We start from the raw sequence: 15,963 nt of genomic DNA, 5'->3' as shown, positions 1-15,963 counted from the left end.
TGGCGTTTGACTTTGTTGCAGTTTTTTATCTCACCCTGTATTTTTATTTTTTATATTTTTTATATCGGCCCACTGCTTTTGGTACCTCTCCAAAAGGGGTCAACATTTTAAATATCCATGAAGCTCATAAAACGCGAAATTAATATCCGATTCCATTCAGACTTGGCACATCTCAATATTTCTATTTTATTTTTTTATAAAGATGGTACCTCATGGGAAGTGCCTGTCATTAACCCCTCCCCACCCCACATAGGGTTCAAGCATCCAATTCTCTCCAAATTTCACACATATAAACAAAATTCTGAAACTTGATATAGTTTGGACACAAAAATTGGAAATGGGTCCATTGTGATACGATTTTATTAATTTCCACCTCGCCAAACTTTAAAAACTAAACTAAAAACTAACTAAATTGTGCATTATGGGTATTAAAAAGCTTAACACGAACTGTTGGAACGAATCTAAGATTATGAAATCAATATAAAATTCAAGAAATTTTCGCTGACGAAGTAGCGGACACTTGCTAGTTCTTAAATAAAATCTCAAAGCAAATATTTCTATTCAATTTCAGAACAGTTATTTTTAAATACCAACATTAATTTCTTTATGATGAAGGGTATACACATTTCGGCCTAGCTGCATTTAACGCCGCACGTTTTGTTTTTATTATTATTTATAACCAGGTAATTAAGAGGGGAAAAGAGAGTTGACAACAAAATATTCATTATCAATAATCTTCACTGAAGTGTTTTTAAATTACTCAACAAATGAGAAGCAACTACAGCAATGAGACTTGCGGAATGTATAATATTTATAGTGTTGCCACTGGTCAACGTAGAAAAATCGTTATTGTTTTTGTTTTTGGTCTTGAGGACAAGAAACAAATACAAACAAATAAAAAACAGTAAGTTCGGCCGGGCCGAACATTAAATACCCTCCACATTTTGTAACGAATTCAGAAATTTTCAAAAAATGAAATCCATTAAAAAGTCTGTTAAAATCTTAAAAATACCGAATACCTGAAAGTCCTGATATATGGGGGATATACGATATTGTGGACCCATATAGACAAATCTATTTCAAAGTACCTCCAAAGAACCCCTTCTGCAGAATTTCAGACAATTCCGTAGAAAATGTGGCTAAAATCATCAAAATATCGAATATCGGGAGGTAACGTTATATGGGAGCTATACGACAACGTGGACCTATTCAGGGGGTAAAGTACTCACAAGGAACTTCTTCTGTAGAATTTTAAACAATTCCGTTGGAAAATGTGGCTAAAATCATCAAAATACCGAATATGGGGGGTACCGTTATGTGGGGGCTGTACGATATCGTGGACATATGCAGACAATTCTTTTTAAGGGAATAAAGTACTCACAAAGAACTTGTTGTGTAGAATTTCAGACAATTCCATGGCTAAAATCGTCAAAATACCGAATCTGTACTCACAAAGAACTCCTTGTGTAGAATTTCAGACAATTCTATTTAAAAATGTGGCTAAAATCATAAAAAATGCCGAATATCGGGTTGTAACGTTATATGTGGGCTCTACGATATCATGGACCGAACTTGACCTTCCTGCAGACAAAAAACAGATCTGTGCAAAATTTTAGCTTCCTATCTTAATTCGCTGATCAAGAATATATATTTTGTTACTAACGGAACTTAATATTCCCTCCATATGGTGGAGGGTATAAAAATCTTAAGTAAATATGTGTTCGATAACCCAATATTTTGTATAAAATATTAAAAAATATTGTTCGATAACCTAAAAGTCCAGTAAATGCGAGCGTTTTAATAGTTGAGTTACTGAAACTTTGCAAAATCATACAGGATAAATTTTCTGAATAAAAATTATTCAGCAACATCAACTTTTTACAAATTACAAGGAAGAATTTAATCATTGATTAGGCATACACATACAAACATTAAATAATTAATTTTAAAATATAAACATTGTAATTTATTGATGGTTTTCTCATCAGTTGAAATAGGTAACGCATACATTTTGCGAAACAGATATTTTCAGTCTATATTTTACTGAACGTTGTTTGATAAATGTTTTAAAAATGGTCATACGAGAGAAAAAATTCTCTCAGTATAGGTTATTGAGTAATTTTTATCTGGAAAAGTTAGCGTACACACCTAATGTGAATGGAATAATTAAATCAGAAGTATGGTTGTGTAAATTGATATATTTTTATATGTTGTCAATATATGGGTATGCATAGAGAGAAACAAAAACGGCTAAAATTGTAACACTTAATCTCGTAGATAATTGATGCTAGTAATTGTTTAATAGAAAATTCTCATTTTATTTAGTTGTTCTCAACATTTCATAGCGTTCACAAGTTGTAACGGAAATCTGAATAAAAGTGCAAAATTAATTCAATACTAATACAATGGGAAAACTTGTTTTATATGGCATCGATCCAAGTCCACCTGTTCGTGCTTGTTTGCTTACTTTAAAAGCCTTAAATTTGCCCTTTGAATATAAAGTCGTAAATTTATTGGCCAAGGAACATTTGTCGGAGGAATATTTGAAAAAGAATCCCCAACATACAGTGCCCACACTCGAGGAGGATGGTCATTTAATTTGGGATTCTCATGCCATAATGGCGTATTTGGTTAGTAAATATGGCAAGGACGACTCGCTGTATCCAAAGGATTTACTTAAACGGGCCGTGGTCGATCAACGCATGTACTTCGAAGCTGGTGTCTTATTTCAGGAGGGACGCAACATTACCGCCCCATTGTTCTTTAGAAATCAAACCCAGATCCCTCAACATCAAATCGATAGCATTGTGGAAAGTTATGGTTTTCTAGAAGCTTTTCTGAAGAACAATAAATACATGGCCGGAGATCATTTGACAATTGCCGATTTTAGTATTGTAACGTCGGTAACCTCGTTGGTGGCATTTGCGGAAATCGATCAATCTAAATTTCCCAAGCTGAGTGCATGGCTGAAGAGTCTGCAATCATTAGCATTCTATGAAGAAGCCAATGGTGCAGGTGCTAAACAATTGGTGGCCATGGTGAAATCGAAGAATTTAACAATTGTACCTTAAATATAACCACATTTTATTTCTTAAATTATTAAAAATAAAGAGAAAATTTGGTCAAGGTGGTTGAAAGTATTGCTATCTAGTGTGCATTTTTTAGTAATGGGAGATGTGGGGGTTGATTTGAAAGAATTGGATCAAATATCTACTAAGTTTTAAAAGATAGACATATTGCTTGTTTTACAAAACTGTTAAAAACCGCTACTGGTAATAACAATTTATTTTAATTTCAAGAAAATGCTAAACACCATCATTATTAAGACAATGTCATGTTTAATACAAATACAAAGACAAATGAATGACAAGTAGACAATTGGAGGAATAATTATTAGCAACGTTCATTGATTCGTTTTCGAATTACTTAACTGATAATAATGAATTGCAAAGGTAGCTAAATTAACAATCACGATAGAGGTATATTTGTACAAGGTATATGCATAAATTACAAACCCAACATTGTTGTTATAAAAATTAAATTGTCAATAAAATAATTGAAAAAATAAAGCAAATATTTTTCCTGAAGTCAATATGTATTTTAAGTAAAATCGCCAATATAGATTTTAGTAGTTTAACCGACTGGTGAAGTTTGAGTTTTCGTTCTTCGTTTTAACTAGCTACGCCGCCGAAAATTGGTCAGGGAAATCGTTATTGGGTATATGGATGTTTGGTATACTGTGTGAAATAAAAAAAAAAACTGCAACAAAGTCAAACGCCATTATTTTTCCTTTTTTTTTTTTAATTTTATTGAATAAAAGCAAAAAAATTTCGGAAATAGCATCAAATTTTAGATTAAGTTTAGATTTGTTCGAATTGGTCACCTTTGGCACGAATTATGGCCCTGCGGTATTTTGGTCCATTCCCGCGAAGCGCATGCTTGATGTGATCGACACTTTGGTATTTTTTAGTGTCAACCTTGCTTTCCAAAATACTCCACCGGAGATTTTGGTGGCCATTGTGCGCTAGAAATGATGCGAGGAACCTCATTTTGTAACCATTTTTGGGTGGCGCGTGCTGAGTGCGATGGTGCTGAGTCCTGTTGGAATGTCCAAGGTCTGCGGCCAAAATGTTTATGTGCCCAAGGCTTTAATACACCCTCCAGAATATTTTCGCAATAATATTCGGCATTTATTCTGATGCCACGGTCGATTAATTCGAGCGGGGTGCGACCATCGGCTGTTATGGCGGCCCACACCATCACCATGGCCGGCACTTGAGTTCTGGAAGGTGCACACTTTTAGCTGACCTCGTTGGCAAGTAAACACGATCATTTTGTTTGTTTACAAAGTGCTGGACAACGAATGTTTTCTCATCGGAGAAAACCAAATTCGGCAGTTCACCGCTTTCGGCCAAGCGAAGCAACTATTTAGCTCTTTTGAGTCTATTTTCTTTCTGTTGCGGTGTAAGTTGTTTTGGCATTTCAATGTCTTTACCCCAAGCTCATTTTTCAATATTTGCCGAATGGAATATTGTGATATGTTTAGCATCACGGTAACGAGCGATGGTACGAGACACAAAAGATTTATTCACATTTAAATGCTGGAGAGTTCTAACGATAGTCACTTGTGGTTTCCCAGCCAAATATAAAGAAATCACACTATCACGCTTCAATTCCGTCACGAATAACTTTTTTTCTGGAAAATTCTCACCAAAAGGCTTTTGTATGCTTGTAAACAATGTAATGAGCTGTCACTGGTATAATTTTAACAGCTGTCGGACGAGTGGCTTAGCAATGACAGCAGTCTGAATTTGGTTGCAGTTTTTTTTCAAAAACCCACAAAGTGGGTGAGGCCGTTATATGGGCGCCATACCAATACGGGAACCTATATAGACAATTTTATACTTCAAGGATTGTCATCTATCAAATCTTCTTAAATAGTAAATTGGAAACAATTTCGTGGGCAAATGTAACTATGATTATCAAAATACCGAATATCCGCGTGTATCGTTATATGTGCACTATAGAAAAACGTGGACCTAAATATTTAATCTTCTAACACCGAAGCTAAAACCCATTGTGAACTACAAATAGCAATTTTTAGACAAATTCGTGAAAAAATATGGCAAAATTCATCGAACTACGAATATCGGGAGGTACCGTTATATGGCGGCTATACAAAAACGTGGACCTATACCTACAATGTTTGGCCACCGGAGCTAGAACACATTATGACTTACAACTACCAATTTTTAGACAAATCCGTAAAAAATGTGGCGAAAATCATCAAAATACCGAATATCGGGAGGCACCGTTATATGGCGGCTATAACAAAATGAGGCCCGATGTATCTCACGTTCAATACCAACCATCCTAGACACAATACAAATAGTTCTGCCAACTTTTTTGACTGGCTTAAGTCATCGGCTGGCTTCTTGGAAAAATAACAAAGGAGCGTAGGTTCAAAATCGAACTAAGCGAACAAAACGTTTTATGTATTCTTACCTTTAAGGTTCTAATCTCCAAGCCGTCAAACGAACAAAAAAAACAATACAGAAATGTCAAAGTCGTTGGTACGGGCTTTGTAATACCCTACACCACATTGTCTATTAAGTAGAGCTCCCCTTAACGTTAATATAGACCAATTATGTGGAGTAGATTTTGCCAAATGCATATTATGGCTTTAGAGAAGTTTTTATTTAAAAGACCAACTCCAATATCACCAACATCCATCCTTTTTAAGCTGACATTACACTTTTGATGCACAATAAACATATAATCGGATGAAAATATATATGAGAGCTATATCCAAACTTATTCTAAAATTTAATGCAATTTTCGACATTTTTTGCTTTCATTCAATAAAATGAAAAAAAATTTAAAAATTATGGCGTTTGACTTTGTTGCAGTTTTTTATCTCACCCTGTATGTGCCAAAACCAGAAGTTTAACTTTAAATCAACTAAAATACAACTCTGTGCAATATTTATTCTGTAAATAGACTTTTAAAGCATTCAACAATAGGTTTTGTTCATATTTTTACAAAATTGTTTTATTGAGAAAAACAACTATACATAAATGGAATGTTGGGGGTATTCCACAATATTGAATCCATAATAGGAGGACAATGTTGTTTAATTCCAAAATTATAAAATTTATTTGCAACTGAATTTTACATAATTTCAATTTTTTTAACAATGCACACATATACATACACATTGATAGAATGGGACCACCAAAATATAAATTTTTATTTTCAATCAATGTATTCAATCAGAAAAAAAATCGCCAGATTAGCAACAGTTAATTTCAGAGATAGTGATCTGCCAGCCGGTTGTTTTTTAAAGCAACTATTATAAACAATTCCACTTAGTTTTTCGCCGCATTTCATAGCGTTCACAACCCCGCTAACGGAATTCTAAACAGAACTGCTGCAGCTAATTTATTCGACGACAAAATGGGAAAACTTGTTCTATACGGCTTAGATCCCAGCCCACCGGTACGTGCTTGTTTGCTCACACTGAAAGCTTTGAATTTACCCTATGAATACAAAGTGGTTAATTTGATGGCTAAGGAACATTTGTCGGAAGAATATTTGAAAAAGAATCCACAACATACCGTACCCACACTGGAAGATGATGGACACTTTATTTGGGATTCACATGCCATTATCGCGTATTTAGTTAGCAAATATGGCAAGGATGATTCGCTGTATCCAAAGGATTTGCTTAAACGAGCCGTGGTCGATCAACGCATGTATTTCGAAGCTGGTGTCCTATTCCAAGGCGGTCTACGCAACATTACAGCACCTTTGTTGTTCAGAAATCAAACACAAATTTCTCAACATCAAATTGATGCCATTGTAGAGAGTTATGGTTTCCTGGAATCATTCCTTAAGGACCACAAATACATGGCTGGTGATCATTTGACCATTGCCGACTTGAGTATCGTAACAACGGTAACTTCATTGGTGGCTTTTGCTGAAATCGATGCATCCAAATTCCCTAAACTGAGCGCTTGGTTGAAGAGTATGGAATCATTGTCATACTATGAAGAGGCCAATGGAGCAGGTGCTAAGCAATTAGTGGCAATGGTGAAATCCAAAAATTTTACAATTGTACCTTAAATAGCATGAAGTGAAATAAATTAGGAAAAATAAAAAAGTAAATGTAAAATTAAAAAGAAAACAATATTTTATTATTCTTTGTGAAACGCAGAAAATGTTGGGATTTAATGTTGAGATTGAAGATTGTTCTTTGCTAAAGTCAACTTCAGTTTTATATATTGTAGAATGCTTTGGTATAATATTTTTGAAATATAGAAGTTTCGTATATCTACATCAAAAATAAAAATTTCATTCGTTTACTTGTTTTCAATACTAAAAACACGTTTTTTTACCAGTAAATAGTAAGAAAATGTTATTTTGGGAGAAAACTAAAAAAAGGCCGATCATTTAAAAAATTGCGTAGGTGTGGTAAGAGCAGTCTTTGTTCCACCATCGCGGAAAAGGTTAATAATTTTTAAAATACAGGGTGATATAAAAAACTGCAACAAAGTCAAACGCCATAAAACAATAAGTTTAGATTTGTTGGTCACCTTTAGCACGAATTATGGCCTTCAAACTGCCAATGAAACCGTGTAAGTTCTTGCACTTTTTGGAATTTTTAAATATTTGACGAATGGAATATTGCGATATGTTCAGCTCACTGCGACGGGGGTTTCGATCAAGTCGGTTCTTTACTTTTCGAACCGTTTCTGCTGATGTTGTTTTCTTCCGTCCACTTCCATGACGTCGGGCTACGCTACCAGTATCACGGTAACGAGCGATGGTACGAGACACAAAAGATTTATTCACATTTAAATGCTGGATTGCTCTAACGATAGCCACTTGTGGTTTTCAGCCAAATATATAGAAATCACACTATCACGCTTGAATTCCATCAAGAATAACTTTTTTTCTGGGAGATTCTCGGACGAGCGGCATAGAAATGACAGCAGTCTGGAGTTGGTTGCAGTTTTTTCATCTGACACTGTATATTCCGATTTTCGCCAAATTACACATACCTGTTTCTAGGCTTTTTTTTGGTCGATCTGAACCGATCTCGATACAATTTGGCAAAGGTATTTCTGAACTGTATTTGATATATTTCCCCAAACATAACAAATCGGAAAAACAATATATATGAAAGCTATATCTATATCGGAACCGATTTCGATCATATTTGGCTTTCTTAGTTCCAGGCTTAATTTGGTCGTATGTGCGAAATTCCACACTATTTGGGCTGATATTACACGTTTGGTGCACAATAAAGTGCAAATCGGACGAAGATATATATGGGAGCTATATCAAAATTTTGACCGATTATCTCCAATTTCAATAGGGTTCGTCCTTGGGTCAAACGAATTACTTGTGCAAAATGTCATCTGTACGCCCAGAATCTTGCATGAGGGTAAATTTTGATGCGTAGGTGTGTGATAAGGCTGTGTTTTTAGACATTCTTATTGATATATGAAGAGTTCAAAAATGTATTAACTATTTAATACTTTGTATTGGACAAATGAACTAGAATTCTGAAATTTGGAATTAGAGTCATTAGATGTACGAAAGGGATTTTCGAACTTCAAGGTTTCAAAAAGTTTTAAAATGGTACTCCACTTCTAAAATGTTCTAAATGGTACTCAATATGAAGGTGGTTTTAAAAACATGAAACTTGTTTGCGAACTGTTCTAAATGGTATTCAATTTGGAACAGTTTGGTTTCGGGTGAAGAGATGAAGCTCAAAATATTAAAATTGGGTCCCTGTTTGTAGTAAGTTTGTAATAAAGATATGGCTTTGGAAATGTCTACTACAAGTGCAAATTCTAATATTTGCATCAGTGCTAGGTCAGGTGCAAAAAAACGCGAAATTAATATCCGATTCAATTCAGACTTGGCACATCTCAATATTTCTATTTTATTTTTATTTTTTTTATAAAGCTGGTGGAGAACGGGTCATTCCTATGAGGTACCACTCAAAACCTCCCCCCCCCCCTCCACAGAGGGTTCAAGATTTTGAAAAACAAAACGCTCTAAGAAAGCATCCAACTCTGTTCAAATTTCACACATACGAACAAAATTCTAAAATTTGATATAGTTTGGACACAAAAAATTGAAATGGGCCCATTGTACGATGGTTTTATTAATATCCTCCTCAGTAAACTTCAAATTGAACGATTTTGAATATTTTTTTGGTGTAAAAGGTAAACATTTTACTATAATTACATGGCAGTTTTTTTTTTTTTTTTTTTTTGAAATACCAACATTAATTTCTTTATGATGAAGTGTATACAAATTTCGGACTAGCTGCATTTAATGCCGCACGTTTAGTTTTTATTATTATTTATAACCAGGTAATTAAGAGGGGAAAAGAGAGTTGACAACAAAATATTCATTATCAACAATCTTCACTGAAGTGTTTTTAAATTACTCAACAAATGAGAGGCAACTACAGCAATGAGACTTGCGGAATGTTTAATATTTATAGTGTTGCCACTGGTCAACGTAGAAAAATCGCTATTGTTTTTGGTCTTGAGGACAAGAAACAAATACAAACAAATAAAAAACAGTAAGTTCGGCCGGGCCGAACATTAAATACCCTCCACATTTTGTAACGAATTCAGAAATTTTCAAAAAATAAAATCCATTAAAAATTCTGTTAAAATCTTAAAAATACCGAATACCAGAAAGTCCCGATATATGGGTAATATACGATATTGTGGACCTATATAGATAAATCTATTTCTGGGGGAAAGTACCTCCAAAGAAACCCTCCTGCAGAATTTCAGACAATTCCGTTGAAAATGGGGCTAAAATCATCAAAATATCAAATATCGGGAGGTACCGTTATATGGAAGCTATACAACATCGTGGACCTATTCAGGGGGTAAAGTACTCACAAGGAAATCCTTCTGTAGAATTTTAAACAATTCCGTTGAAAAATGTGGCTAAAATCATCAAAATACCAAATGTGGGTGGTACCGTACGATATCGTAGACATATGTAGACAATTCTTTTTAAGGGAATAAAGTACTCACAAAGAACTTCTTGTATGTAATTTCAGATAATTCCATTGAAAAATGTGGCTAAAATCATCAAAATACCGAATATAGGGGGTTACCGTTATATGGGGAATATACAATATCATGGACCTATATAGATTATTATCTTTCAGGGGGTAAAGTACTCACAAAGAACTTGTTGTGTAGAATATCAGACAATTCCATTGAAAATATGGCTAAAATCGTCAAAATACCGAATTTGGGGTGTACCGTTATATGGGTGCTATACTATATCGCGGACCTACAATTATATTTCAGGGGGTAAAGTACTCACAAAGAACTCCTTGTGACAAATTTTAGACAATTCCATTGAAAAATGTGGCTAAAATCATAAAAAATACCAAATATCGGGTGGTACCGTTATATGTGGGCTATACGATATCATGGACCGAACTTGACCTTCCTGCAGACAAAAGACAGACCTGTGCAAAATGTTAGCTTCCTATCTTAATTCTTTTTGACTGTAACGTGATTACAAGAGAGGACGGACAGGGCTAAATCGTCTTAGAGTTTTACGCTGATCAAAAATATATACTTTGTTACAAACGGAACTTAATATACCCTCCATATGGTGGAGGGTATAAAAATCTTAAGTAAATATGTGTTCGATAACCCAATATTTTGTACAAAATATTAAAAAATATTGTTCGATAACCTAAATGTCCAGTAAATGAGAGCGAGGAAAGAGAACCGTTTTTACAGTTGAGTTACTGAGACTTTGCAAAATCATACAGGATAAATGTTCGAGTGTAAAAATGTTTACAAATTACAAGGAAGAATTCAATTACTAATCAGGTATACACATACAAACATTAAATAATTAATTTTAAAATAGAAATATTGTAATTTATTGATGGTTTTCTCATCAGTTGAAATAGGTAACGCATACATTTTGCGAAACATATGTTTTCAGTCTATATTTTACTGAACGTTGTTTGATAAATGTTTTAAAAATTGTCACACGAGAGAAAAAATTCTCTCAGTATAGGTTATTGAGTAATTTTTATCTGGAAAAGTTAGCGTACACACCTAATGTGAATGGAATTATTAAATCAGAAGTATGGTTGTGTAAATTGATGTATTTGTATATGTTGTCAATATATGGGTATGCATAGAGAGAAGTAAAAATCGCTAAAATAGTAACACTTAATCTCGTAGATAATTGATGCTAGTAATTGTTTAATACAAAATTTTCATTTTATTTAGTAGTTCTCAACATTTCATAGCGTTCACAAGTTGTAACGGAAATCTTGACAAAAGTGCAAAATTAATTCAATACTAATACAATGGGAAAACTTGTTTTATCGATCCAAGTCCACCTGTTCGTGCTTGTTTGCTTACTTTAAAAGCCTTAAATTTGCCCTTTGAATATAAAGTCGTAAATTTATTTGCCAAGGAACATTTGTCGGAGGAATATTTGAAAAAGAATCCCCAACATACAGTGCCCACACTCGAGGAGGATGGTCATTTCATTTGGGATTCTCATGCCATAATGGCGTATTTGGTTAGTAAATATGGCAAGGACGACTCGCTGTATCCAAAGGATTTACTTAAACGGGCCGTTGTCGATCAACGCATGTATTTCGAAGCTGGTGTCCTATTTCAAGGAGGTTTACGCAACATTACCGCCCCATTGTTCTTTAGAAATCAAACCCAGATACCTCAACACCAAATTGATAGCATTGTGGAAAGTTATGGTTTTCTAGAAGCTTTTCTGAAGGACAATAAATACATGGCCGGAGATCATTTGACAATTGCCGATTTTAGTATAGTAACGTCGGTAACCTCGTTGGTGGCGTTTGCGGAAATCGATCAATCTAAATTTCCCAAGCTGAGTGCATGGCTGAAGAGTCTCCAATCATTGCCATTCTACGAAGAAGCTAATGGAGCAGGTGCTAAGCAATTGGTGGCCATGGTGAAATCGAAGAATTTAACAATTGTACCTTAGATATAAAGACATTTTGTTTGGAAAATTGTTAAAAATAAAGAGAAAAGTTGGTTAAGGTGGTTGAAAGTATTACTCTCGTGTGTATTTTTCACTAATAGGAGATGTGGGAGTTGATTTGGAAGAATTGAATCAAATATGTACTAAATTTTAAAAGATAGACATATTGCTTGTTTTACAAAACTGTTAAAAACCGCTACTGGTAATAACAATTTATTTTCATTTCCAGAAAATGCACTGACAGCTGCTAAGCACCATCATTATTAAGACATTGTAATGTTTAATACAAATACAAAGACAAATGAATGACAAGTAGACAATTGGAGGAATAATTATTAGCAACGTCCATTGAATCGTTTTCGAATTACTTAACTGATAATAATTAATTGCAAAGGTAGCTAAATTAACAATCACGATAGAGGTATATTTATACTAGGTATATGCATGAATTATCAACCCAACATTGTTATTATAAAAATTAAATTGTCAATAAAATAATTGAAAAAATAAAGCAAATATTGTTCCTGAAGTCAATATGCATTTTAAGTAATATCGCCAATATAGATTTTGGTAGTTTAACCGACTGGTGAAGTTTGAGTTTTCGTTTTTTGTTTTAACTAGCTACACCGCCAAAAATTGGTCAGGAAAATCGTTATTTGGGATACAGTGTGAGATAAAAACAAGTTAAAAAGCAGTAAGTTCGGCCGGGCCGAACTTTTAATACCCTACACCATTTGCAACGAATTTGGAAATTTTCAAAAAATAAAATCCTTAAAAAATTCTGTTAAAATTTTAAAAATACCGAATATAGCCGTTATTTTGGGGTCTATACGACGTGGACATACATAGGCATTATTTGTCATAAGCCACTACCATATTCAAATTCGAAACTTGAAATAAACGGTGAATAATGTAGCTAAAATCATCAAAATACCGAATATAGGGAGGTACCGTTATATGGGGGCTATACGAAGACCTGGACCCGCACAGACAATTTTCTGCCACAGACTGTAGTTCCCATAACGAACTTCAAATACCAATTTTAAAACAATTCCGGTGAATAATGTCGCTAAAATCATCAAAATACCGAATATAGGGAGGTACCGTTATATGGGGGCTATATGAAGACGTGGACCTGCACAGACAATTTTCTGTCTTAGGGTGTAGTATCCATTTTGAGCTTCAAATACCAAATTTGAGACAATTCCCGTGAATAATGTCGCTAAAATCATCAAAATACCGAATATCGGGAGGTGCCGTTATATGGGGGCTATTTCAAGACGTGGACCTGCTCGGATAATCTCATTTTGTAACCATTCTTGGGTGGCGCGAGCTGAGTGCGATGGTGCTGACTTCTGTTGGAATGTCCAAGGTCTGCGGCCAAAATGTTTGTGTGTCCAAGGCTTTAATACACCCTCCAGAATATTTTCGCAATAATATTCGGCATTCGATCGTCGATTAATTCGAGCGGCTAGATGCACATTTTCAGCTGACCTCTTTTGGCAAGTGAACACGATCATTTTGTTTGTTTACAAACTGCTGAACAACGTATGTTTTCTCATCGGAGAAAACCAAATTCGGCAGTTCACCACTTTCGGCCAAGCGAAGCAACTCTTTAGCACTTTTGAGTCTATTTTCCTTCTGTTACTAATAACTTTTTTTCTGGAAAATTCTCACCAAAATGCTTTTGTACGCTTGTATACAATATAATGAGTTGTCACTGAAATATTTTTAACAGCTGTCGGACGAGTTGCTTCGAAATGACAGCAGTCTGCATTTGGTTGCAGTTTTTTCAAAAACCCATAAAGTGTGTAAGGCCATAATATGGACGCCATGCCAATACGGGAACCTCTATAGACAATTTTATACTTCAAGAATTGTCATCTATCAAATATTCTTAAATATTAAATTGAAAACAATTTCGTGGGCAAATGTAACTATGATTATCAAAATACCGAATATTGGTGTTTATTGTTATGTGTGCGCTATAGGAAAACGTGGACCTAGATATTCAATGTTCTGACACCGAAGCTAAAACCCATTATGAACTACAAATACCAATTTTTAGACAAATTCGTGGAAAAATGTGGCAAAATTCATCAAACTACGAATATCGGGAGGTACCGTTATATGGCGGCTATACAAAAACGTGGACCTATACCTACAATGTTTGGCCACCGGAGCTAGAACACATTATGACTTACAACTACCAATTTTTAGACAAATCCGTAAAAAATGTGGCGAAAATCATCGAAATACCGAATATCGGGAGGTACCGGTATATGGCGGCTATAACAAAATGAGGCCCGATGTATCTCACGTTCAATACCAACCATCCTAGACACAATACAAATAGTTCTGCCAACTTTTTTGACTGGCTTAAGTCATCGGCTGGCTTCTTGGAAAAATAACAAAGGAGCGTAGGTTCAAAATCGAACTAAGCGAACAAAACGTTTTATGTATTCTTACTTTTAAGGTTCTAATCTCCAAGCCGTGAAACGAACAAAAACCCAATACAGAAATGTCAAAGTCGTTGGTACGGGCTTTGTAATACCCTACACCACATTGCCTATTAAGTAGAGCTTCCCTTAACGTTAATATAGACCAATTGTGTGGAGTAGAATGCATATTATGGCTTTAGAGAAGTTTTTATTTAAAAGACCAACTCCAATATCACCAACATCCATCCTTTTTAAGCTGACATTACACTTTTGATGCACAATAAACATATAATCGGATGAAAATATATATGAGAGCTATATCCAAATTTGAACCGGTCTTTACAAAATTTAGCAAAGGTATTTCTATTTCTATCATTGTTGTAGAATACTACATATGAAGGGCTCACAGCTATACCGAACTAAGTCATAAAAACATAATTCGAAGATATTTAGAGGTAAAGTAAATGCACTGCCATTAATTTCTAGAAGGAATATTTTAGTCTACCAAAAGAAAATCTAAAAGTCTATATTCAAAATTAACTAATGATATTAATTTAAAATAAAAATAATTTAAATATGTAACTAAAAAAATATTCAAAAATAAAAAAATCTACTTTGGTTCATCATTACTCTGAATAAAATGTCAAGGTTTCATAGCTAAAGCGAACCAAGTCAAAAAAATAAAATAAAGTATTCGTTATATGACTAAACATAGTTAACTTTAGCGATTAATTTCCCACTAGTTTCGGAGTTTTATTTTAAGTCATGTCTTGGTTTGGCAGCTGGCAGCTGCGGGTGCGGGTGCTTCTATTGTAATTGACAATTATTGTGTAAAATAAATTATTTTTTTTTTAAATAAATTAATGTTAACAAGGACAAAGGAAAATTAAAGGTTTCAACTGTGGTAGAAATAAGAGGGTAAAGTCACACTATTATATGGTTACACCATAGTATGCAGGGTATATTACATTTGTAGTTCCGTTTGTAACTCCTCAAAATATACTAAAGATATCACTCTAGCATCCGAACGAAATGAAGTAGATTGATAAAATTTTACTCAAATGTGAATTATGTCTGTTGGACTTTTGGTATTGAAAATGGGGCATGTAGTTCCACGTCTTCGTATAGCCCCCATATAACGGTACCCCCCGATATGCGGTACTATTGCCGGAACTATTTCAAATTTAGTATTTGAAGTTCGTAATGAATACTACTGCCTATGGCTGCAAATTGTCTGTGCAGGTGCACGTCTTCGTATAGCCCCTAATATATGGCTACATTCGGTATTTTTAAGATTTTAACAGAATTTTTAATGGATTTTAATTTTTTGAAAATTGCCAAATTTGTACCAAATGGTGGAGGGTATTCAAAGTTCGGCCCGGACGAACTTACTGGTTTTTTACCTTTTTTTCAAAGTTATGCATTTGACAACATTTCATTCTCAAAATGTATATTTATAAATCCATTGTACATATAAATC

General features: G+C 34.3%; 3 protein-coding genes across 3 annotated transcripts; all 3 read left to right on the top strand.

Moving 5' to 3' along the window:
• Window positions 1-2,316: 2,316 nt before the first annotated feature.
• Window positions 2,317-3,140, top strand: LOC131804126 (glutathione S-transferase 1-like). Its single transcript, XM_059126522.1, has one exon. It carries the CDS (start codon window positions 2,406-2,408, stop codon window positions 3,069-3,071), a length of 666 nt encoding a protein of 221 aa, XP_058982505.1. The 5' UTR covers window positions 2,317-2,405; the 3' UTR covers window positions 3,072-3,140.
• A 3,230-nt stretch (window positions 3,141-6,370) lies between these two features.
• GST-6A (glutathione S-transferase 1-like) lies at window positions 6,371-7,181 on the top strand. The gene is given in 1 exon segment (NM_001309050.2): window positions 6,371-7,181. A coding segment is annotated over 1 exon segment (669 nt). The 5' UTR covers window positions 6,371-6,456; the 3' UTR covers window positions 7,126-7,181.
• Window positions 7,182-11,379: 4,198 nt separating this feature from the next.
• LOC131804104 (glutathione S-transferase 1-like) lies at window positions 11,380-12,114 on the top strand (the record flags this gene model as incomplete). Its single annotated transcript, XM_059126477.1, has 1 exon — window positions 11,380-12,114. A coding segment is annotated over one exon (666 nt), but the record flags the coding sequence as incomplete, so codon positions are not given.
• Between the last annotated feature and the right edge of the window lie 3,849 nt (window positions 12,115-15,963).

The sequence above is a fragment of the Musca domestica genome, unplaced genomic scaffold, assembly GCF_030504385.1.
Source record: "Musca domestica strain aabys unplaced genomic scaffold, Musca_domestica.polishedcontigs.V.1.1 39, whole genome shotgun sequence".
Classification (NCBI taxonomy): Eukaryota; Metazoa; Arthropoda; class Insecta; order Diptera; family Muscidae; genus Musca; species Musca domestica.
This window is presented reverse-complemented; position numbering and strand designations above follow the sequence as displayed.